This window comes from Vanellus vanellus (genome assembly GCF_965231255.1).
Source record: "Vanellus vanellus genome assembly, chromosome: 3".
Lineage (NCBI taxonomy): Eukaryota > Metazoa > Chordata > Aves > Charadriiformes > Charadriidae > Vanellus > Vanellus vanellus.
The window spans coordinates 31,753,457-31,776,472 of NC_138907.1; the positions used below are offsets into that span (position 1 = coordinate 31,753,457).

General features: G+C 43.3%; 1 protein-coding gene across 2 annotated transcripts in view; it reads left to right on the forward strand.

The window, feature by feature from the left end:
* Positions 1-8,748: 8,748 nt before the first annotated feature.
* The window catches only part of EPAS1 (endothelial PAS domain protein 1), an 82,677-nt gene continuing 68,409 nt past the window's right edge, over positions 8,749-23,016 (forward strand). For both annotated transcript variants that reach the window (XM_082480201.1, XM_082480202.1), the window contains exon 1: positions 8,749-9,018. In XM_082480201.1, the coding sequence (XP_082336327.1) occupies positions 8,993-9,018 (26 nt within the window). In that variant the 5' untranslated portion in view covers positions 8,749-8,992. The remainder of the gene's footprint in view (positions 9,019-23,016) is intronic.

Consider the following 23,016-nt stretch of genomic DNA (forward strand, 5'->3'; position numbering starts at 1 on the left):
AAATCATGAGTATCCAGTCAATGAAGGACTTAAGTTCTCTACTGTGTTCAGGGCAAATCATGATTTAAGTAGGAGACTGATTCCTAGCTGTTACCTTGCCTTTGGACATTGCTACAAATTTTGAACGTCCTTTTATTTTTCTGACAATGTGATATGTGCAGATTTTCCAATGCTTTTCTGAGGCTCAGATGCATTATCAAAAGACTTTTAATAAAGAGTACATCTGGATAACCAGATGAAGCTCTGTGCAATCAGTGTTTGGAAATGTGTAGGTTTCGGGAAAAGCATTGAGCTGAATTGTGATAACAATGAATGCTGTGATTTCAAGATCCTCCTGGTTTTATTGGACACTGTTCTCAGTGGGGACTTACAAAAATCCCCATAGTGATCATTTAGCATAATGAAAACAGCTTGTGCCGATGGTGGGAAATGTCTCAAACTGACTGATGTAGATGCCTTTAATGTTAACTGGGAGGGGGCAGGAGGTCCTGCTTTCAGGTCCTAATTTGCATGGATGTTCTGTAGGACTCTTGCAGCAAAACTTCCACCTACATCTCTGAAAACTTGAGTGTGGTGTTCACATGTCGCTCGTTGTTTGCTTCTGACGCAAGGTACGTCTGGGACTCTGCTATACTTGTCTCGGAGTTGGTGACACAATTCAGGGAGAAAACCTGCCGAGCCTGTCGGGCTGGCTGAGATTTTGGGCCATACTGGCCTAACATGCTCCACTATTTGAAAAATGTAATTGGAGGTTTTAGCTGCGTTCCCAAAGCCTTTCTGTCTGAAGAGAAAAACAGTTCTAAAAGTTGTTCTTTCCTTTGGCTGCCGTACTTACCTTGTCTATAGGACATATCATATAAAATCAGTAAGTCAACAACTCCCATAGCTTGTGCAAACACTTTTGTTGCAACTGCTCTGAAGCAGAGGGTGGATGTAGAGCTCTGAAAAACCTGCTGGAGATGGAGATTCAGAGGTTTTAGCACTTTCTGAAATTAATTTAAAGATTTTTGAAAGACAGTGTGAATCTTTGGACCCGTTTCGTTGTCACTGGTGAAGAACAAACATGTATAATAGTGTTTCAGATTCCATGTTACCAAATGGGATTTTCAGATATTTGAAATCTGACTGTAGCTGTCTGTAGCAATGTAAATGACGAGTAGCTTGGAATCAGGGACTACCTAAGGGTGTTTACGTAGTCCTCGTTTTTGGCTTTGTGGAGTAGTACCTACCCTTGTTAGTGGTGCTGCTGCTGCTTAATATTAATTTTGAGTATGCAAAAATGGGATGATGAACACTTATTTGAAGGCATGTGTTGTGACCAAACTCGCTATTAGATTAAATTATCTCGGGTTCATCATTGATGCTAATTTGCAGCAAGCTGTAATGGTCTTTCTTGTTTTAATTCTTATGACTACTGAAACCCAAGGGTTAAGGGTTTGGAGAATGTTAAAGCATTCACTTACCAAAGCAACTTGCAATAACATTAGATCTATTTCTCCACAGCAATAAATGACTTGGGATATAATAGTTGCAGTTTTCTCCTACTCTTACTTTTTCTTTCTCAGTGAAATGTCATCATAAATTATAAACTTGTTTATTATAAATTGTATATTACGGTGTAATGAAGAGAAATGTCTCTTTAGTCTACACAGCCAGGGTTGTTATTGATAACAGGTGCCTCGTGCAAACCGTGCAGCACATAGACGTGGAAGAAAGACACAAAGCACAGAGGTGGCTTTGGGGAAAAAGGGGGACAACTATCCAACTCCTTGCCTGTATGTGAACCACTTCTACTGTTACCAATATCTTGTGTTATCTCTACTTAAGTGCCTATAAATATTTCCAGGAGCAATATCTACTGGAGAAACAAATGTTAGGCCCAGTGCCAAATGAGTCTTGGAGTGTACAGAGTGGTTCCCCAAAACAGAACAAGTTTCAGGGTGGAGGGGAAAAAGGTGAACTTTACCAGCACTGTAAATAATCAGGTTGCGGTAATCTTGTGGTGGTTGAGGAGGCAAATCATGAGCGTCTGGGTTGTCTGGGCAGTGGGGGTGTGCTTGGTAGGTGGAGGCTGTCCCAGATGTCTCCAAGACTTGAGTTAGGCTCTTGCTCCAGGTCACACTCATGTGAAGTGATGTTTTCATCATTGACTTAGAGGGAGCTAAGGGAGACTTAGTTATGGTTATTCCCTGTGAGTGTATCTATGACTGCCTCGGGTTGATTAAGGTTGTAGAGTACCCAGGATATGTTTGGGAGTTGTACAGCCGTACCTTTGGGCTGGGATTTCAGTTACCAAGGTCCTCACCCACTGAAAACTAGCCTTTCTTTAGCACAAAAGCAAAAGATTGAGAAGTCCGAGAGCTCCAGCTCTCAGAAGTCCAAGAGCTCTGTGTGTGCAGTGATAAGGAATTTATCTTTTTTATGATAGTTTCCTGCTCCCAGAAAACATCTTTTTCTTTGGCAGGGCTTTGGCACATAATATTGCAGCGCCTGAAGAATTTAAGATTTTTTTGCAGTTTTACAATAATTTGTCACCTTCTTTAGATGGCAAGCGTTCACAGGGTTAATGGGTTCAGTGGCTTTGCTAAACATCAGTAATTTAAGAAGGACTGTTTTAAAACAAACACTTTTCAAGATCTTCATTAAAGTAAATTAGTCTTTGGTGAATAAAAGCAAAGCCCAAACCTATTTGCCTGGATTAGGGTTAAATCAGCATTTAGTGCTGGGATTAAGAAGAGAGCTCATCGCTTCAGTTTCATTCTAAACCTGAGTTTTCATTGGGATTATGTTAGAGGGAAACTCACTGCTATACAGAATGTCAGTATAGGCTTGCGCATCACCCACGTGCCATGCAAACCCTCGAGAAGTAACTGCCAGAGATTAAAAGATTTAAGAGCTGCATTGCCTTTGGTATTAAGGGTCCTAAAATTAAAAAAATAAATGAAACAAAATTCAAAATCTCTCTGCTCTTTTTAAAACTCAAAGTTCTGCAGTGGGCATGTTACACTGTCTCTAAATAAATATTTGTTGAGTGACTGAATGTTAACTACTAGGCATTGATATCAGCTTCAGTATTGCAAAAATCTTCAGTCACAGCTTCCCATCTCTCTGGACATTCATCTGGCACACAGTGCTTTTGCTCATGTTTGTATCACTCCTCTTCCTCCTCTGTGATGATAGCTGTTTCTTGGGGACAAGAGGTAATGAGTATTAAAAACATTGCTACAAAATTTGGCTTTTAAAATCCACCCAGAGGAGCGGTTTCCCTTCCCATCTCCTAAATGTTACTGTTGTTTTTGCTGGCTTCGAGTAAAACATGCCTCTGGTGATCTTGTGGCCGTGTTTCCTTCTCAGAGCTACTCTCAGGGAGCAGGAAGAGGCTGCAGACCTCTTCTGCCTCACGCTAGTGCTGACAGTGAGTAACATGGAGGGTAAAGTAAATAGGTTAAAATAGAATAGGAGGTAATAATTAATTTTATATCTGTACAGTGCCTACCTTCCAGAAACATTGCAAAAGAACTTCTAAAAATTAAGTGAAGGCCATTTCTGCTTCATACTTCATTTTCATTAAATTGGACTATTATTGCATTGTATACCAAAAAGCATACAGTAACAGACTATATTCCTAAATCAAACTCACTCCTCTTCAGTAGTTTTTTAAATACACTGGGGTCTCACATGTGCCCTAAGTTTTGAAACTGCTGAGTGGTTGCCCTGGCTGCCCTGCAGCTGTTTGCATTCTAGATGATGAATCAGGGTCCTGCGTAGCAAATGTGTTCAGCCTTTACCGTCCACAGGCCAATAAAAAAAAAAAAAAAAAAAAAGACGTCGCTGTGAAACATAGTATTTCTAAAGAATAAGCTATTGACGGTCAAGGGGAAAAGCTGAAAAAAAAACTTCTTCACTTAACAAGCTGGATTGCATCTGCTTTCTCATTGGCTTCTTGGTTGAGCTTTACCAAAATTTCAAAATTATAGTTCCCAGTATCATGACAGGAGTGTTTCTGCGTACTTATTCATCATCAGTTTTCTTTCTAAACTGATTCTATTGCAACACATCGCTATGTTAATTAGACTTTCTTTGTTTTACCATCTTTCCTTGACATCCTCAGTATGTCATTTTGAAAAAGGCTAAAAGATAAGCTGAGTAATTTTAAGCCTTTTAATATTTACAGGTACATTCCCAACATTTTGGCCATCATGTCTTTTTTTCATGGGAGTGTGATGGCTGAAACGTCTGGAATGTGCCTGTAAGTAATCAATGCCTCAAACCGCTGGAGCTTATCTGTGAGCCTTCTTGCTTGAAGGTGTGTACTCGGTATTTGGAAGCTCTCAAAGACATCTTAATGTGTTCCCACAAAATTACATTTTAAACTGGCTGGTCCAGTATTACCTATGGAGAGTGTGTTGCTTTCTGCTGAAGGTAACAGGGGAAGTTCTTAATATCTGGTCTTGTATAAGAGCAGTATATGTGTCTTAGAATTCTTATACAAGAACGTATCTCCTCTCTAACATGAAACTGTAGCAATAGGCAAAGGAATCCTAAAGACTGCACGGGTGTGCTAGCTGAGGTCCTGTTTCCTACCCTGGCAAGTGGTTGGTGCCACTGTGGAGCAAGGGCACGGCTACTGATTTCGCAGAAGGGACAGCTGTACTAAGACACAGGCACACACCTGTAATCGTGAAAGAGGGTGTGAGCGAGTGTAAGTGATCGGTTGCACAAAGAACAGTACTTCATTTTTTTGCACCACAGTTTTTGTTATATCTCCATCTGAGTAGTCCCCACTTCTCCCATGGACCCTTTGTGTTTTATCTAACTTACAAATACCACTTTTTCTCTGCTAACAAATTAACCCAAAGTTTGATATTTTTCAGTCTCATTTGCTATTGCATGTAATAAATGTTCTGTGGCTGTAACTTATTCTGGTATGAGTAAGTGAAGAAACCTGTCTCTTTCCTTCAAAGGATCAGCTGTGTTGCAATAACAGTGCTCTCTTTTCTCCCCTTCCCTTTCCCATAATGTCATTATTTGTTATTACAAGCATCAACTTTTTGCTATCATACTTTCTCGCATTGAAGAGCCAGAAAAAGAAAGAAACCAAACAGGGATCAGTAATGAATCTGAAACACTTCATCCTCCCGAGAATCTGTTTTTAATAGCTGCTTTTAATTTTAATAATCATGCCTCCCTTGCAAGGGTGAAGGAGTATCCATGTTTTCTTCTGACTACTCTGGAGCATTAATTGCTGAACAGTGTCAAACTTCTGTATATTTTACCAATACTCAGTCAGTACAGATGCCAGTAGCATGCATACATAAACCGGGGTACTAGAACTGCTTTCACTTCACTCATAATAGCTATGTGCATTCAGACCGGTGCAAGCGTTGATTTGGATGGCTGATTACATATATATGCACATCGTACGAAAACACAGTGTAGCATAACTGGTCCTAAATCAGTGGTATGTTTCAGAATAAATGGCAATAATCAGGAGCTTGCCTGCTGCTTGTTCGGGTGATGGGGTGTTTCTGCCCAGGAACCCCAAAAGTGTGAGCAGAGCACCAGGGACCCAATCACTACCATATGCAGACTTTCTAATTTCTTAGTGTAGTTTAAACTTGAGGGTGGGTTGTGAAAACCGCTCTCACACCACCGTTCTATTTTTGTAAGTCTTCTGTTTGTTTTTTCCCTAGAGCCCATTCCAAACACAGTTAACATAAACCGGTCCCCTGTAGACTTGAAGGACCCTTCAAGAACCCATCTGCTATCCCAGCAGATGTTAATGACTTTTCAAATACCTCATCTGAAGGTTGCTTTTAGGAAATCAAAACCTTTATGTTCCTATAACATCTCTAGAATAATTCATGTAGGAGCAATATGGGTCATCTCCTGTCATTTCCGGAACAGAGTAGATGACATAACCGCTTGTATTTTTTCTGACCACCAAGAGTAAAGAAGACCCATCTGATATGTTGATTCTGCTGGAAACCTTGGTGGGAGGCAAAAACCCAGAAGTTAACCCCTGCTAAGGTCAGCTCATTAAGTTTCCCCGAGTACCTTTTCTCCTTCCATGAACTTTTCTGTGAGTTGCACCTACTAAGCTAAGTGTAAAATGTAGCAAACGCAAGATAAAATCTAAGGAGTAACATGGGAATATGCAACAGAAAGAGGCCTTACAATGGTGATATTGAGAGGGCAACCCGGGCTTACTGTCAGTTTGAGGTTTTTCTTTGCTTTCCTGGCAGTTGTCGTCTCCTGCAGATTGAATAGTGCACATTTGTAGAGTAAATGTATTCATGGTGTGGCTCCTATTGAAGCTTCTGAGTAGTCTCAGGTTAGAGAAAGTCCACCTTAGGGTGGATACTGCTGTAAATAAATATTGACTGACCATAAAGGAGATCAAAGCAGTAATGAGGTGCATTTGAGAATAAAACTATGTGATTGTCTCTACTGTTCTCCAGCAAGGAGAAAACTTTCTGTGTCCCTGTAGGTGCCGTGGGGTCCCTTACTGTATCAGAATGCGTCGAGTAACAGTGCTATTAGGTATTTGATCTTTCCCTCCCTGAAGAGTCATGGGAAAGAGAGGGAATTAACATCTAAAGTAAGCTCCAGAAGACCATTTGTTTCCTTGAGGTCAAGATGCTCAGTTGGCAGAAATAATAGTACAGACAACTTCAGGAGCGAAGTTGTGAGGGAGCTGTAAGAATCACTCGGTCTCGCTTCACCTTTCTGATGCAGCAGCAGCGAGATTCTGGTTTTGCTGGGCATTGATCAGGGTTGAAGCCCACCAGTCTGCCTCCACAGAGGAGGAGAGGTGGTGGTTCTTGAGCGGTGCTTAGATGTGAATTATCCTGTTGTCCAAGCACCTTCAGACCTCGCTGGTCAAGCAAGGAAGAGATTTAGACTGTTAATCAACTACACTATATCCGTGTAGGCAGAGCCAACAAGAGTTAGGCCAATGGGCTAGACTTGAAATTTTTGAAATTTACTGAGTGGTTTAGATGTACTTGATTTGAATGCTTTTCTTGTCTGATTTTTGGAGGCAAGTTGTTTATCCAAGTGAAGTGCTTTAAGATACAGCAAGGAGCATTGACATCAGCAAAGATCAATGAAGGACGAAGAGGTCTATTTAATCTAGGAAATGAGTGACTTGGCTCTTTGATCCTATTGCATTCTCTTATTCCCAGAAGGTTACATTTAGTCCTGCATACACAAATTCTGTTTGACTAAGTTTACTTAGGTTTTAAATATTTGTGGGTTTCTTTTGTTTAGGTTCTCTTGTATAATAAGAAAAAAAAAAACCCAACTGTTACCACATAATTAGGCTGTTGCTGTGTAAGCATGTGTAGCTCTTTTCAAACTTGAGAGCACAATATGCAAATTCAAACCCAAATGCATTTATTTAAACATTCATATTGTATAAAAGAAAAAAACTCTGACCCATTGTACACAAACCAGCTTATGACATGTCATAGGGAAATTGCTCAAATTTGAATAACCAAGAAATAAAATCTAGTTTGGCTCTTTTTGACTGCAGTACTTCCATTTTCCAGAAGTATGAGAAACCTGATGCAGTTTAATGCAAAGGTGTGCATTTTGGTTTCAGATGTGAAGATGCAAGGTAAGCCTTAGCAAACATGAGGATAAAACTGCAGTATCTACTGTGATGAAAGACATTCTCAGAAAAATTCTTGTAATCCCTTGTCTAGCAAGGTTAGTTGCTTTGGTGTAAAATAAATAAAAATCAAAGCTAGGGCTCTTTTTATTTACATTGACCTTAACTGCAGCAACCCATAGCAGGTGCTAGCGCGGGATGAGCTTTGGTTGTGGCAAGAAGTGCCATACTTGGCCGTGTGTCAACAACCTGGAGTTTTAAAAGTGCGTTAAGTTGAAATACGCAGTACGACATAGAACATAAAATTGGAAAAAACAGGGGGAGGAAGGAAGTCCCAGCAGGGAGGGAGAAGTGCGGTGCCCCTGCTTCTTTGCACATCCCTCTAACCCCGACCGCTGTAAACCGGCGGGATTGGGGCAGGGGTATCCCGCACCTGGGGAATGCCTTCAGCGCGTCGTCGCAAAGGTAGCACGGCCGTCACTGTCAGTGCCAGTCGCGCCCCTAATTTTTAATTTATTTTTTTAAACAACGCTGCGCTGCGTTGGCCGAAAGCAGGGCCACCCCCACCCCACCCCAACCCCCCCTTTCCGAAGTGGGAACGGATGCCGGAGGCGCTGCCCGGAGTCCCGCCGGTGCCCGAGCAGCCACTCCCGGTGCTCGGCTGCCGTCGGGCAGGTGCCGCGGAGCCCCTCGGACCCCACCACCGAGGCGCCGTAGCAGATACAGGGAGGGAAAAAGAAATAAAATAGGTTAAACAACTAAAAAATAATAATAATAATAATAATAAAATAAGGTAAAAGCGCGGCGGGGCGGGAGGAGGGGGAGGCGCCCCGGTGCCCGCGGGTGGGCGCCCCCGCCGCGGCCGGAGCGGTGCCGGTGGGGCGGGGGCGGCCCCGCTGACCCCCCGCGGCGCCGCCGGGCAGGCCGGTGCCGGTGCTGGAGGGGGGGGATGGGGGGGGGCGGGGAGGCCGGGGCGCGGCGGCGGCTGCCCGCCGGCCCCCCATTGGCGGGCGCGGCGGCGGCGGCGGGGCCGGGCCGGGCCGTGCCGGGTCCGGGGCGGAGGGGCCGGCCCTGCCCCCGCGGCCGGCGGCGGCCCAAGGTTTAAAGTGAGAACTTTCTGCGGGCGGCGCCGAGCCGCACAGCCCGCCGCCGCCGCGCCGCTCCTGCCCCGCAGCAGCAGCAGCCGCCGCCGCCGCCTCCCCCGGGCGGGCCGTACAATCCTCGGCAGTGTCCTGAGACTGTACGCCCGCCTCGGGGGTGACCCGGCCGAACCGGACACCGAACTCCCCGCCCGCCCGCCGCCCGCGGAGCCCCCCGCGGGCAGGTGCTGAGCCCGCCCCGGCCCGAGAGGCGGCGCAGGAGCCGGCAGCCGCCGCGATGACAGCTGACAAGGAGAAGAAAAGGTGAGGGGGCCGCGGGCTGCTCGGGCCGCTTCGTCCTCCTCCGGATCCCCCTTTTCCCCCGCCGCCCCGCGTGGGGCCGCGGCGGGACTCCCCGCCGGCGGGGGCAGAGGGCGGCGCTGCCGGCGGGACGGCGCGGCCTCGCCTCCCACCGCCGCGGCTCCTTTGCCGGGGGGCTCCCGACCCGCAACGGCTGCGGCGGGAGTTAGTCCGCCCAGCTCAGCCCAGGCTGGGGCTGGCGGGGAGAAGAGGGGCCGGGGAGCAGCGCCGGGCTCCTCCGGGGCAGCCCGCGCTCCTCCGCCGGGGGAAGACCCGCGTCCCGCCCGTCCCGGCCGCCGCCGAGCTCAGCCGGGCAGCGCCTGCCCGGGGAGCTGCCCCCGCCGGGCGGCACCGCGCCGAGCAGCGCCCTGGGAGCCGCCGCCGCGGCGGGAAGCGGTCCCTGCCCCGGCCGACACGTCCCGAGCGGCCGCCGCCGTCCGGAGCGAAGGCCCGGCCCCGGCCGTGCCCGGCGGAGGTGCGGGCGGGCAGGTGCACCTGGGCGGGGGGGGGGGGTGGTGGTGTCCCTCCGGGGGGATCAGTGTTACACGGGGTTGCGGCGGGGTTTGTCCGCTGGCTGTCAGTCAGGACCTAGTTACCGGGAAATTATTTTTTCGGTTGAGGACGGGGGTTTTAAAGGTGGCAGCCACTAGCAAAACACGTTTCGTCATTAAAGTGGCCTGGATGTAATCGGCCGGCTCTGTACGCGCTAATTGTCTGAAACTAAGGCAGCCCGAGGACGCCGGCCGCCTTCCGCGGGGACGCGCATCTCCCGCCGTTCGCGAAGTTCCTCAAGTGTCAGCGCGTTTTCCTGGAGGGTCGGGAGCTCGGGGGCCCCGCGCTCAAAGGGTGCAAAGCCAGACACTTCCATATCCTCCGTCATGAGCCTTCCAAAGGGAATAAAAGCTATTTAGTAGGGGGTGTTGGGTTTTTTTTGGGTGTTTTTTTTTTTTTTTTTTGTCGTTGCATCAAAGTGCGTTTTCCTGTTGGGTCTTGAGATCGAATGTCAGAATAAAACTCACAGTCCCCAACACAGACGTTACAGGTGGAGACCGAGAGAAGTATTAGTCGTGTCTCCAAGCCTATAAACAATTTCTGTGGATGAGTGAGGGCACTGACGTGGTGACGGCTAAGCAAGCGTATAAAGGTCCACAAAGTCTCATAACAGGGTATTTATTCAGCCTGTTTTATACAGCAGGCAGTCACAAGGCTGAGTCTATTATTGGCTCAGGTTGCTGTTCTGTTGTGGCTATAAATTGTGTTCATAAACGATGTGATTTAGACACTAAGAATTTTATCATGTTACTTGTCATGTGTACTTTCCAGTTGATGATGCACTAAACTTTAAACACTGTTTTTTGGTTTGTATAATAGCTCCTTTTTTATTGAGTCACCCTGTGACGATGTAATAGGGGAAGTACTGTAGTATAAACCATGCATTTGCCAAGTAGCTAGCCTCAGTTTATCAAACGCTGATGTATTGTGGTTAAACAATTACCTCAAATGTATTTTGTTCTAGGTATCGATTTTCTGTGCAGGGTATGCTTTGTGTCCTCTCGTATTGAACGAGAGACTAAAAAATTATAGGACGATCCAGTGTAGTTATAAAACTGTTATAGCAGTTTATAGGAATGAGAAGAATGAAATAGTGTACATATTGATAATACACTGCATTCATTGTATCACCTCTTTTTAATGAGGCACTCACTATCTTTTCAATTTTCACCTCTTATTTCCAAACACAGTGAGGGATTGAGTGCTGTCTTAATCTTGCAGGACAGCACGCTGAAGGGCTTGGTGGAAATACGCTTCAGAAACAACACAGAACCTTCACAGGACTAAAGTTTGAATGCTAATACTGACTGTCACTGTTTTTATGTAAATCTTGTGACATTTTAGTGAAAATTTTCTGTATCGCTCAGAACTAAGCTAATTGTTATCTGGCTCATGGGATTGTTGTGTAAATTAATGTTTGTGGAAGAGCGGGGAGAGTATCGGATGAGGGATTAAAGATAGCATGCTTGTGCCTCCCTGTCTGCGCGGGTATGTACATACATATGTACTGGGGACGTACCCTATGAAGCCTATTCAAGCAAGATTTTATTTTTTTTTTAATTTTCCACTGCTGTTATAGAATAGGTTTATTGCCTTGAGTTCAACAGTTTTTGTATTATTTGCTTGATCTCTGTGCAGACATATAGCTAGGAACTCTAACCTGACTCGCTAATAGCATTTATAAATCAATTTCAGGGAGAAAAGGTGGTGGGGGTAATCAGGTTTACTGGATTTGCAGGCAGCTCTGGAACATATGTTTAGAGGAGCAGTTCTCTTACTGTCAAACAGATGCTCTATGGAAGATAATCTTTGATTCTTTTAATGGTCCATTTAAGGTGAAGAGCATCCTCAGGTTCTTATGTGAAGCTCTGTCTGTCAATAGAAAAGAGCAGTTGCTTTCTTCGGGACAAATGTTATAACACTTTCAACAGGCTGATTTCCCACATTTCAAGTTAGTCCAAGATGTTGAGCTGAGATTAATATAATTATTATTTTAACTTAATTAAAAAATATCATTATCTATCTTAAATACAAAGTCTGGTGTTTCTTAGAATGACAGTAATTAGAAACTGGGAGAAGGAGGAGTAAAAGGGTAAAATACATTTTAGCAAAATAGTGAAAGCTAAGGAAAAAAAAATGTGGTCATTGTGCAATACAATTACAATTAGTACAGAGGTCCCAATTTAATTAGGGCAGTCTTGTGGAGTATCTTGGTGTGGTTTTTATTTAGTCATCGTGTGGGTTTGAATTATTTGAGGGACATAGATATTTTGTTAGGAATGGATGGTGTGTTAAATGGACTGTTCTGGATGGACAACAGCATATGAGAAAAGTTTGAAACGAGGCTGAGGATAAGTCAGGTGCCGCTGAGTAGGATGCATCATTTGGCTTCACCTTTTCAATTGTGTTGTTTGGGGATTTTTGTGTTTGTTTTCCAGTAGTATGAAAAATAAAGCAATTTTGCAGCTCGGGGAGATTCTGTTCTAGTGGTTCCCGTATAATTATACAGTACTGTTTTTTGATCCTAAAGATGCAATGTTATATAAATCTGTTTAACTTCTTCTGGTCCAGATAGTAAACAAACCGGATTCCTCCCAGTTACTGACTAGGTAACTGACTGCTTTCAATTACCCTTTCACTTTGGGCTTTATTAGATGTTGAGCCCCTCTAATGAGACAGTTTGTGCCTCAATTTCCACTGACCTTTACTTCAGAAGAGTGATTCTGCCAAGCTGAGGTCACTCTTGGCCGCTCCTCCTCCGGATGAGGAAACGGTCCTGACGGCACTGCTCTCCAGAGCTCAGGTAGTTGCTCGCTCCTAATGCATGAATTTCGGATGCCAGGAAATGTGAGTGTTTGGATGTGCCAAGGTGTTAAACTGCAGATTTCAGGAAATGTACAGTCTCAGTTTTGGTCTGCCCAGTATGGTTTGTGTTTTAAGGTATGTCACTATTGTCAGGTATATTATCTCTGGCCTGTTATTCTGTGATGGTGCTGAACAAGATGGTTTGCACATCCACTTGCCAACATAGGTTGTTCCTTATATTTACGTAAACCTCATTTTATGTACTTCAGCTGATGGAGCTTTGAACGCTTTCCTTCACAGACTCACAAAAAGATGGTTCAAGTTTTGTTATTGCTCAGCATCTCCCCATGCATAGCCCGCGTATTTCATTTGTTCCCATTTGCTTCTGTCTTAACATCTGCCCTTACAGTTTTTCTTATTCTGAGTTATCAAAAGGAAATGTAATCTCCTGAATTCATGACGAACAATCTGTTAAGGTTGCCTGCTTAGCACGTGTACTGTATATTAACATTCAGAAATTTGGACTTAGGTTTCAGCACTAGAAACGCAAGAGCTTCATAGCTTGCAGGTCTTCTAGAATGACTCTGGCCAGTCATGCTCATCATACTTTGATTTCACCCCTTCTTGGTTTCTGCATTCACCACCCTTGCTGTATTCCCACAGAAGTGGAAAGGGCTCTTCTACCAGAGGGTGGCCCAAGGGCACGTGAATGAGGAACGACAGGCTGCACGCCTGCCACCGTGTCTCCCTTTGCCTGCAAAGGCACGTAGCGGAGGTCGGGCTGAGCTCTGACTTGGCTTCCTGGCCTGCTTGGAAAAAGCTTGACTTGTGCTGCCCAACTGTGTGGCTTCACCTCTATAGAGCCGAAAGGTTTGAACTTAGTGCAGGCTGAATGGCTTCTGCTGGGGGAGCGGTGTGCAACACGAGGGCTTCCCGGTGTCTACCACCCTCCTCTGGGCTTCTGAGGATTTGTGCTTTGCAGGGGTGCCGCAAGGGCTGGCTCTGCTCGCGTTTAGCACTTAGTGCAAGAGCAAGTTAAAAATCTTACTACATACAGCATGTAGCACCTTTCTTTGTCATGTCCTTTTCACTTAATCTTCTGATGCTGGTCGTCTTCTCTCATGTTTATCCTGTGTGGGTCATTTGGGACATCTTGCATATTGGAGGCAGTCTGCTAAGAGGAGTTTGGGGATTATGCTGCTAATTTAGGAGACCCATCATGAGTCCTAAAAATGGATCTCTCTGTCCTTCTATAATGTATTTGATTATGAGGGTTTCATAAACGTTAAGTATTTTTGTTTTCAGGTTCCAAGTAGGAGCTGCTGTTAGGTGTAGTGGGGGCAGAACTCTGCAAGTATTGAACTTTTCGCTATTATTTTCAAATGGATAACCTCTTTAAAACTGAGAATTAGGATCAGCATTAGAGTAAGGAAATGAGCAATACAAAGGCAGGTCATATTTAAAAATAATTTGGATATATGGAATGTTTTTATTCCTCTAAAGCTATTTGTGAAATGCTATTCTGTTAATTACTCCAATATTCATGGTATCATGTATATCTTAGCAGTTGTAAATAATTTAATTCCTAGTAGCTGGCATAAGGTTGACAGAACCCTTCTCTTAAACTAGGCAAAAGTCCAAGTATGGTTATTATGCAGCTGGCAATTTTTTTTTCTTATTTATCAGTCTTGTGCTCCATTTGCTTAAAAGGCAATATAATAAAGTAGTTATCTGCTGAGGCTAAAATCTTGACTGCTTATATAAGAAAAAATAACAGCTTTCTTGAATTTACAATACTACTTTTCATGGATACTCTTTCTGAAGTATGTAAAATGGGAAGCTGTTTTACTGTGCATTTGGAAAGCACGTTAATGAAGTACAGTAGGCCAACTGGCTGATAAATAACTAATGTTCCAAAGTAACTCTCATTTCATTCTGCTTTCTACTTCTTGAGCTCAAATCTAATTATGATTTTGGTTCTTTCCTCTGTGACTTTATTTAGGTCTAGAAAATTTAGCTGAAACAAAATCTACCATAATAAATTCTGGTTAATGTACATATTTAGGTCTTAAAACAGTTAGGCTTGTAATTTAATTTACTTGACTGTTACTACAAAACAGTTTGGAGTAGGCTAACATATCCATTATGCTTCTCTGTCCATTGCATTACATGACACAGCAAATATTCAATATTCCATTCTACAGAAACTCATCAAATGTTTTGCGAGACTGCAAGAAGCAAAGTTGCTTTAGTTGGATTTTTATGTCTGATCTTCAGTTAAAGAAGTGTCCTGGTCTTGACCCTTCCTCTGTGCATGAATATGTGGAATCAGCAGTTTTCTTTGATGACGGGAATGTTTAGGGTGTTGCCTCCAAAAAGATTGTCTGAAAAATTCAGAAACTTTATAAATGCTTTATGTTAGCCTGTGGGTGCGTGATTAGTACTGGCTTATTGCAGCTTTATGAACAAGTTTTGTACATCTGGAAGAAAAAAACCCATTTTTCTTATTTCATTGATGCTCTGAAGTGGGGCAAAACCAGGATAATACAGCCTCTCAGCATTTTTCTTTCCTAATGCAAATATGTTCAACCATCCCCCGAGTTACAAATGCTTCTTCATTCTGCTCTGTATGTATTTATATAGCTATCTGCTTTCAAGCAAAGAGACTTTCAGTAGCGTATGTTTTAATCTCAAATATTTGTGGAGTATCTGTAGAACCAAACTGACTGTTTTCCAAATAGATCTCAACAACTTATTGGTGTTTCTAAGAAGCTACAGGAGCAGTAAACGCATGTCTGAAAATGTGTCTGGCTCGTGCCTTTTCCCTGTTTCTTGAGGCCCCCACTTCTTGAGGCCTGTCCCTAAATCCCAGCTGTGACCTACGTGAATGAAAACCCCAGGCCAGAATGCAGCCAGGCTGTAAAGCGGGATTGCGATGGAAAGAACAACTGGGCTGTGGCCATTGCTGGGATTTCGTTGGTTGGTTTTTTCCCTGTATCATCAGTAAGCTTAAGAGTTATTGCCCCACCACGATCTTAAGATAACTAACAACAACTAATAAGTCTCCTCAGCTATTTTTTTTCCCAACTAGGTGTAGTGGCAATTAGGTCACCATCTGCCCTATAAACACAGTGCTCATTTTACAGTGTACCAAGATAAAGGTGAGGTTAACAGAACGACGATTCCCCCATGAGTGTCTGCTTCAGTCCTTCAGGCCTGTAAAAAGAAGGATAGTTATGAAATAGGTGGTGGGCAAATGGTGCTATTTCTTACTGATCTGGGCTGGTGTCAAACCTACCTTAAGTTTTGTTGAACTGAAAACAAGACTTTCCACTGGACGTGCTCCCTCTGGCATGGCCGTTAGCTTGTTCCTGCTGTGGGGAGGGTTGCACTGATGACCAATATATCCAGTGGGACACTGTTTCTCACCTTCCACCCTGCCATGCCCAGGACCAGTTTAACATCTTGGCTGACTCGTTTCTTTTGGCCTGGAGGCTGTCCCTGGAAGCCAGAGCCATAGCGGTGGGGGATGTGGGGTGATGCATGCCCGGCCTTGGGTCCCATGCTCTAGTGGTTGGGTTTTTTCTACCGAAAAGCCATGAGTGCCGAGTCCTACAGCACACTCCATCACCTGCCTCAATTTTCTAAAAAAAAAAAATCATTCATTCCCTCTTGTTTTCAGCTCCTTCTCTGCAGCCCCGGCAGAACGCAAAGCTGGAGCGCTGCAGCATCCCTTTATATTTGGGTATGAACTACTGCATACATTCACCTACTTTTACAAATAACATTTTGGAGCTAGAAGAGTGTGAGCAATCTTTTTGTTTCAGGAAATCGTGTTATCTGAGGAGAGGCTAAAATTTGTAGGGATATGGGGAGGGTTGTATGTTTTGTTGGTTTGTTTTTTTTTTAAACTGAGCAACTCTCCTAATGGATGAATCATGTGGGTGTAACTCATGGCACTTGATAGCAAGCAGTCTGTCTGAAGGTATATGTGTAATAAGATTACCAGGATCATTTAGAAACTATTTGGAACTACTGAAACGTGAACTTAATCTATTGTAAATATTTGTTACTCATTATCTAATATATCAAAATACATTTGGTTAGAGCTAGGCAAATGAAGGTAAGATATAAGGTGCAAGTTTTTAACAATTGGTTACTGAGCATTGGAAGAGCTGTGGATGCAGTTGGTGGAGAGAATATTTTCTGTAAAAATAAATATTTTCTTGGAAAATAATTTTCTAGTGCACAGGGGAAACAAGAGCTAGTGTTAGGCTAAAACACTGGGATGGGATTGAGAAATTGTGAAAACATTTGGAGAGTGCTGGAACATTTTAAATTTGGCTTCATTTTAATAAGCTTTCTGAATTCCTCTGTTGCACTACATTGTTAATCTAAAACTGGATGTTTTAAATTTCTTTTGAATGAGACTTAAGTAATCTTTAGCCTATTTTTAATTTAAAGATATTTTTTTTTCTTTCTTTTCCTGGTGTGTGACTTAATTGGGCTTTTTTTTTTTTCAGATCATCTTTGTTTTCCTGAAAGTCACAAGACACATACATGAATCTGCTTTGGTGGCTTGACCTGAATCAAGTTCCTGTCTTTCCTTTCAGGAAGACTCTCTCTAAGTTTATCTGCTAAACCAAAATATTAGGTATTCCTTTTACGGTACTCATGAAGCCCTCATCACTTGTGGCCTTGACCTCAAAACAGTCCCTGTCTTTCAAAAACTGCAATTGCTTAAACAAGTTGCCAGGTCTGATGAAAATATTTAGTCGCCTTTGGATTGGGTTAGGCAGGAAGTGTGACTCGGCGATGACAAAGGTCTTCTCTAGTTTTGGTTCTGTGAACAGCTTTTTAAAGACAGTAGTATAATTGAAAACACAGCAATAAAGGCCCTCCCGCCCCCTGGCCCACATTACGGGCTCCTGATATGACAAACAAGAAAGTCAAAATGTGGGAGAGATGAAAACGGCACGTTGCAGAATTTCTAACTCGTTCTTTTTCAAAGCACTGATAATTTCAGACTCACGTTCTTGAAAACCTGCCTACGTATAGTGAGAGATAGAAATGTTTGCCTTTCCCAGGAGAGCTTTTGCTTTAAGTAACAGGCATAATAATATCTTGAAGTGTGGTGATCCCAGATGATATCCACCTGTGGTCTAGTACATGCATTTTCTTTAGGTAGTCAGCTCCCGAGTGCTTTAGTATGTATTATTTAACACACAGAATGTGATTTGCTAAATGACTTCAGTTTAAGAAGCCAATACAATGGCCTGAATAAGTTGCATGAAATCTAAAATTGTGTCGTATCGCTCTTCTTTTCTTAAAAGGGAAAGCTGTTGGTAATTTATAGTGCCAGAGGCCTTATGAATTTTAAAATCTTAGCACTGGAAAAAATCCATTAAGAGCTGAAAATTTTGTTGTAAGTCGTCTAGTAGTGTTCAAAAGTTATAGTATTTTTCCTTTAAAATATACTCATGTGCTTGTAAGATAAATATTTGCTTGAGTAATAAGCTGAAGGAAGTATGAAGTGGGATGATTATTAGGCAGTTTTTATAAAGGTAGTGGAATTAGGCTTTAAAGAAAATTCATTGTATTTTGTTTCAGCCATTAGCATATCTAAGGTCTTTACTGCCATAAAAAGGTACTTAAACTCTTGGTATCACAGTTGTCGTTCGCACTTGCATTTGTATGATAAACTACAAAGCAACCCTATTCAGTCATTGTGTTTGGAACATTCTCGGGGCTGGTGTTGGTCTTCAAGCCCTGTCCATTCATTCACAATTGTATCGCCCTCCCTGCCAGTAAATTCTTGGTGTTACTGGGTACTTGTTGTCACAATACTTCAAAGATCTTTGTGACGTTAACAAACACTAAAAAGAAACCCCACCCCCCTCTGTATTTCTACATTTGTAAATGGGGAACGTTGCTAGGAATGTGCCAAACTTTTAGCTGTCATGCAATTTGTATCTAAAACCTGTTGCAAATACCGGAATATCTTCTGAGATTTTATGCATTGTTTTGCCTGGTTAGATTGTTATTTTGTCATAATGGCATATAAAATACCCATCAGCTGATGGCAATGACAGTATTACTCATAGGTAATTATGGAGAGTATTGACTTAAAGCTGATAGGAAACTTGCTAGAAAAAAAAACGTTTTTTGAATGATCCATGGAACGGCAGCATCATACACACATGCACGAGAAGAAATTCAACGTTAAGTGGCTTTATCATGCCATGACTCTTTAGCCACTATTTCTCTGGAATACAAACCCAGTGACCAATTATAGCTATACTCCGCTCCAGGATTTTAACTAAGGAGTCGGTTGCCTCCAGTGTGTTTCATAACTTGTGAAAGAAGATTGGAAGATTGGTGGAAACACTTCTGGTAGTTTTCCTGTAGAACTTTTGCCTACAAAAAGCCCTTCTGTGAAGGGCTGCGTTTGCCCAATTTTCAGAAGGGAGAGCCCTTGGGAAGGAGTGAGCCTTTGGGAAGGGCCGCCGCGTGTTGCTCGCATCAGGAGGGAAGAGCTTTCTTTGGAGGAGCAGTGAGGCTTTGCTTAACACTGGTTCTAGCTGTCCCTGGGTTTTCATATCCCACCTTAAAGGGAACATCTGTCGTAAAGGAAAGCCATGACGAGTGTAGTTCTTGGTGTACTTCTTCCAGTGTATTCCCATATTGACCTAGGTGACCCATTTCCCGTCATATTGACCCGGGCGACCCATTTCCCATCATCGTTTAAGCTGACTTATGTACATCAGGGAACGAAGAGAGCTGGAATTTGTCAACTTCTGCATGTGAGACGGGTGACCTTCACTTGCAGAGGAGGAAACCAGCCAAGATGATGATGTCTGGTCTTAACAACATAGCATTACTCACGTTTTTAAGAAAAAGTAGACATCTGGGGGAGTTTACCCCCTTTATTGCTTAACACAGCACTTCTACATGCGTGATTTGGAGGAAGATTTCTTGTTTGACTGATGGAATGTAGCTTGGTTCAGCTACGGGTGGGCTGTTTATGCATTGCAGCTGTAAAATTATCTGTTACTGTTAATAACTTCAGTTCTTTGATTTTTCCCTGAAAGTCATTTGAAGGATGTGTTTATTGCCATTACTAATCAGAGGGACATTTTTATAAGAACATCCTTTCTGTGCTCAAGTTGTCTTAACGCTGCTACTGGCTTTTACATAACAGCAAAACCATATTTCTGTTCCCAGTGATTCACAAAAGGGGACTATCACGTTTGCTTAGGCATGTGCTGGCTTGAAAATGAAATAGAAGCAAGTGCAGATATCTTGAGGGAAACTTAATGCTGGTGTTTCGAAACACCCATTATTTCTCGTTTAAGAAAAACAAACCCCCCAACCCTACTTTTGTTTGTTAACCGTGAGGCTGGCCCGAACAAAGCCTCTTTGGCATGGGGACCTGCGCCAAAGTGCAGCCAAGCTGAATAAATCCATTTCTTGGATTCTGCCTCTTGAGCTTGTTCGCCGCTCTCGGTAGAGCTGGCTGTGAAAGCCACGTCTGGTTGCTGATCTGGCCGCTGAACAGCAGCCTCAGCAAGCGGTTCTGGCCTCTGCAGCTGCTTCTCCTGTCTCCTCCACACCCTCCCCGAAGGCCCTGCTCGCCCGGCCCCGGCTCTTTGTCCTGCTGGGGACTTGGGAGCATTGGGTTGGTAACGTAGCCTGGAACGGGGTGACTGATCTCCGTAATTATCCTCGCTCCCCAGTCTGGAAAACTGGGATGGTAGTATATCCTTCCTTCCACCCTTTGTGTGTCTTATTTATTTAGACTGTAAACTTTTTAAAGTAGGAACTTTCTATTTCTATGCCTAACACAATGCTGTAGCGATTTTGGCAAGAGTCTTGTGTGATAAAACTAACTTGAAAATGTTTTAACGGGGGGTTGTCGATGGAAGGAGTTCGGTTATCTCTTGCTCTTCTTGTGTTGCCTGCTTAATTGCTTTCTTTACTGCACCACTCCATATTATCTCTCAATATGTAGGTTACACCCACGTGCTGACAGGTGACCTACGCCTTCATTTGCTTCACCTTTGAATTTGGCCCTCCTGTCGTATAAGATCCATGCGCAATGTAGACGCCCTGAACAGTTGATGGGTTGGGGTGGTGGTGGCAGGGGATTGCAACGCCCTGAAAGTGTCTGGGAGATGCTGAACCCCCTTATTCTTTCAGATTTGATCGTGAAGCAGGCAGGTAAGCAACCCGTGGGGCAGCAAGAACAAAAAGGAGGGTTTGACCATCACAGGAAAACCAGTCTTTTCTGCAGATAAGCAGTTCAGCAGGGTTTCAGCTGGCAATCATTTATTTGCTCCCAATTTCTTTAAACTGAGAGCTGTAAGAAAGGAAAGCAGTGCTGAATTACAGGATTAATCTGACCTGGGTTTAGAGCGTTTAGTGTACACAGGCTCCTTTGCGTAGACTGAAACCTGTGATCTTCATTCTCGTTACGGCTTCTCCTGCATGCGGGTGGGAGGGCAGAACTGAAGAGGCAGATTCTTCAATGTAAAGAAAAGACATTGAGAAAAGCACAACATTTTATATAGGCTTTTATTGACAGCTTTGCATACTGTATATGCAGGCCCTGAAGAAGATAATACAAGAAGCTGTGGTATCTGTATAGCATCGCTCCTTTCCCTTTGCCTGCCAAATCTTAGCACAACACTCCCCACTCCCCAAACCTAAACTCTACCATAAACACGGACTAACACATTCCAGCTTCTCTAAAGGCAAGCACGAGGCAACAAACTGCAGTGACCAGTGTTCTTACTTTCTTTTTTTTTTTTTTTTATTTTAAAGAGGGAGGATGACAGCAAATGATACATATTATAAAAGAAGTGTCTCTTTGGTGATCTTCCAGCCTGGGAAATAAAATGAGCAGGGAGCAAAGTCTGCATTGCAGATTACAGTAAGGATTTCAGGTGTAGCGATGGCTAATCTGGAGCAGAGGTCCACCTAAACACAGAGCTGAAAGGGAGGGGAAGGGTGTCTGCAGCCTGACCTGTTAAAAGCTATAAGAACAAACCATGTCAACATGAAGCCATTGTAGAGCATTCCTTCAGAGGGATGTGATGAATACAGTGCAAGCATGAAACGATTTCATGTTGCATTGCATTTTCAGTAGGTTACAGCCATGGAATGAGCCTACCGAGTCATTTGTACATTGAGCTGTGTGCTCCTGTTGGTCAGGTTTCTTAGTTTCTATTTGTACCTTATTTAACAGACTCGACTGCTCTGGCTTTTGTACCAAAATAACTCCAGCTCCAAAGTCTTTGAAGTCTGATAACACGTCTAGAACTTTAATCAAAATGGGGTTCAGTTCCTGCCTAAGACCTCTGGGTACCGCTTTGCGAAAATAACTTTGAGGAAACTATGATATAAACTGTGTGTATTGTGAACCTTTATTCCACTGAAAAAGGGAATGTTACGATCATTCCACTTGGGTTCTACTTCTGTTAGCTGGTGGATTAAGCAAATGAAATGGTCAAACACTCAGTAAGATATGAGGAAAGCAGAGCAAGCATCTGTTCTTACACTGGTATTTGTGTAGGAAGTCAGTTCTGATTTACAAAGTTGTAAGAAGGAAATATTTGGTGGGCAAATCTATTTCAGTACATTCTGTTTTGAAAGTATTTAGTTTGCTCACGTACCAGGCGTTGTTGTAGGACACACAGTAAAGCTGTTGAATATGAAATTACTATACTGAAGGAAAATAATACAGAAGGCCTCAACCTAGAGAATTACTAGCTATTAAGAGTCAGAATATCTCCCCCCTCTCCCCCTGCCCCAAGAAAGCGAATGCTTTATTGCTTGTGGTGGTAGGTGTATTGGAGTTTATTGTATCTGACTATGAAGTGCCTACGGGAAGTTCAGAGAAGGATTTTGGCTGGGTGAGTGTTGCCTTTAAACTACTGGGAAATGCAGTCATCAAAAGAAATTTTAATAGAAGATGAGGCTGTGATTAGAAGAACTATCCTCTTTTAGCTTGTTTTCTTAAAGAGTCAAGGTTTACACTGTTACAGTGTGTCTTTGTCTCTGTTCCTGACAGAGCTGTAAAGATCTCAAGGATATTAAATTCCTGGGAATAGGTGTTCAGAAACAGCACTGTGATTGCTTCAGGGAAAGGCTGCAGCACAAGAGCATTCCCCTGTAAAGACTGGAGACTTTGTAACCAGGAGATATTTGCCTTGGTATTTGGTTTAAATGGATACAGATAAAATGTTTTTCCTTATTCTGGGCTTTTCCGAGTGTTTCGGTGTGCTGAGACCTTACTGGTGTTTCAGTGAGGAAACTGCTGTGCAACTATGATTAATACCAACACTTGCTAGATGTTTTAGACTGGCCCCATTAAAACCACCGGTGTATGCTTGACTCAGGCCCCACAAAGGGCAGCTGGACTTCTTTCTGCTGGACAGGAATTGCTGTCTTCAACTGGAGAAACAACTGCACTTCTGAACAGCTATAACTCTGGATCCGGCTGTAGAAAGGTCTGTTTTGGTTGGAGCGGTCCAACTGTGTGTGCGTTTGGTGTTGGTTGTCAGGTTCATGATTAATTTTGGGCATTGTTATACCAGCATTAAC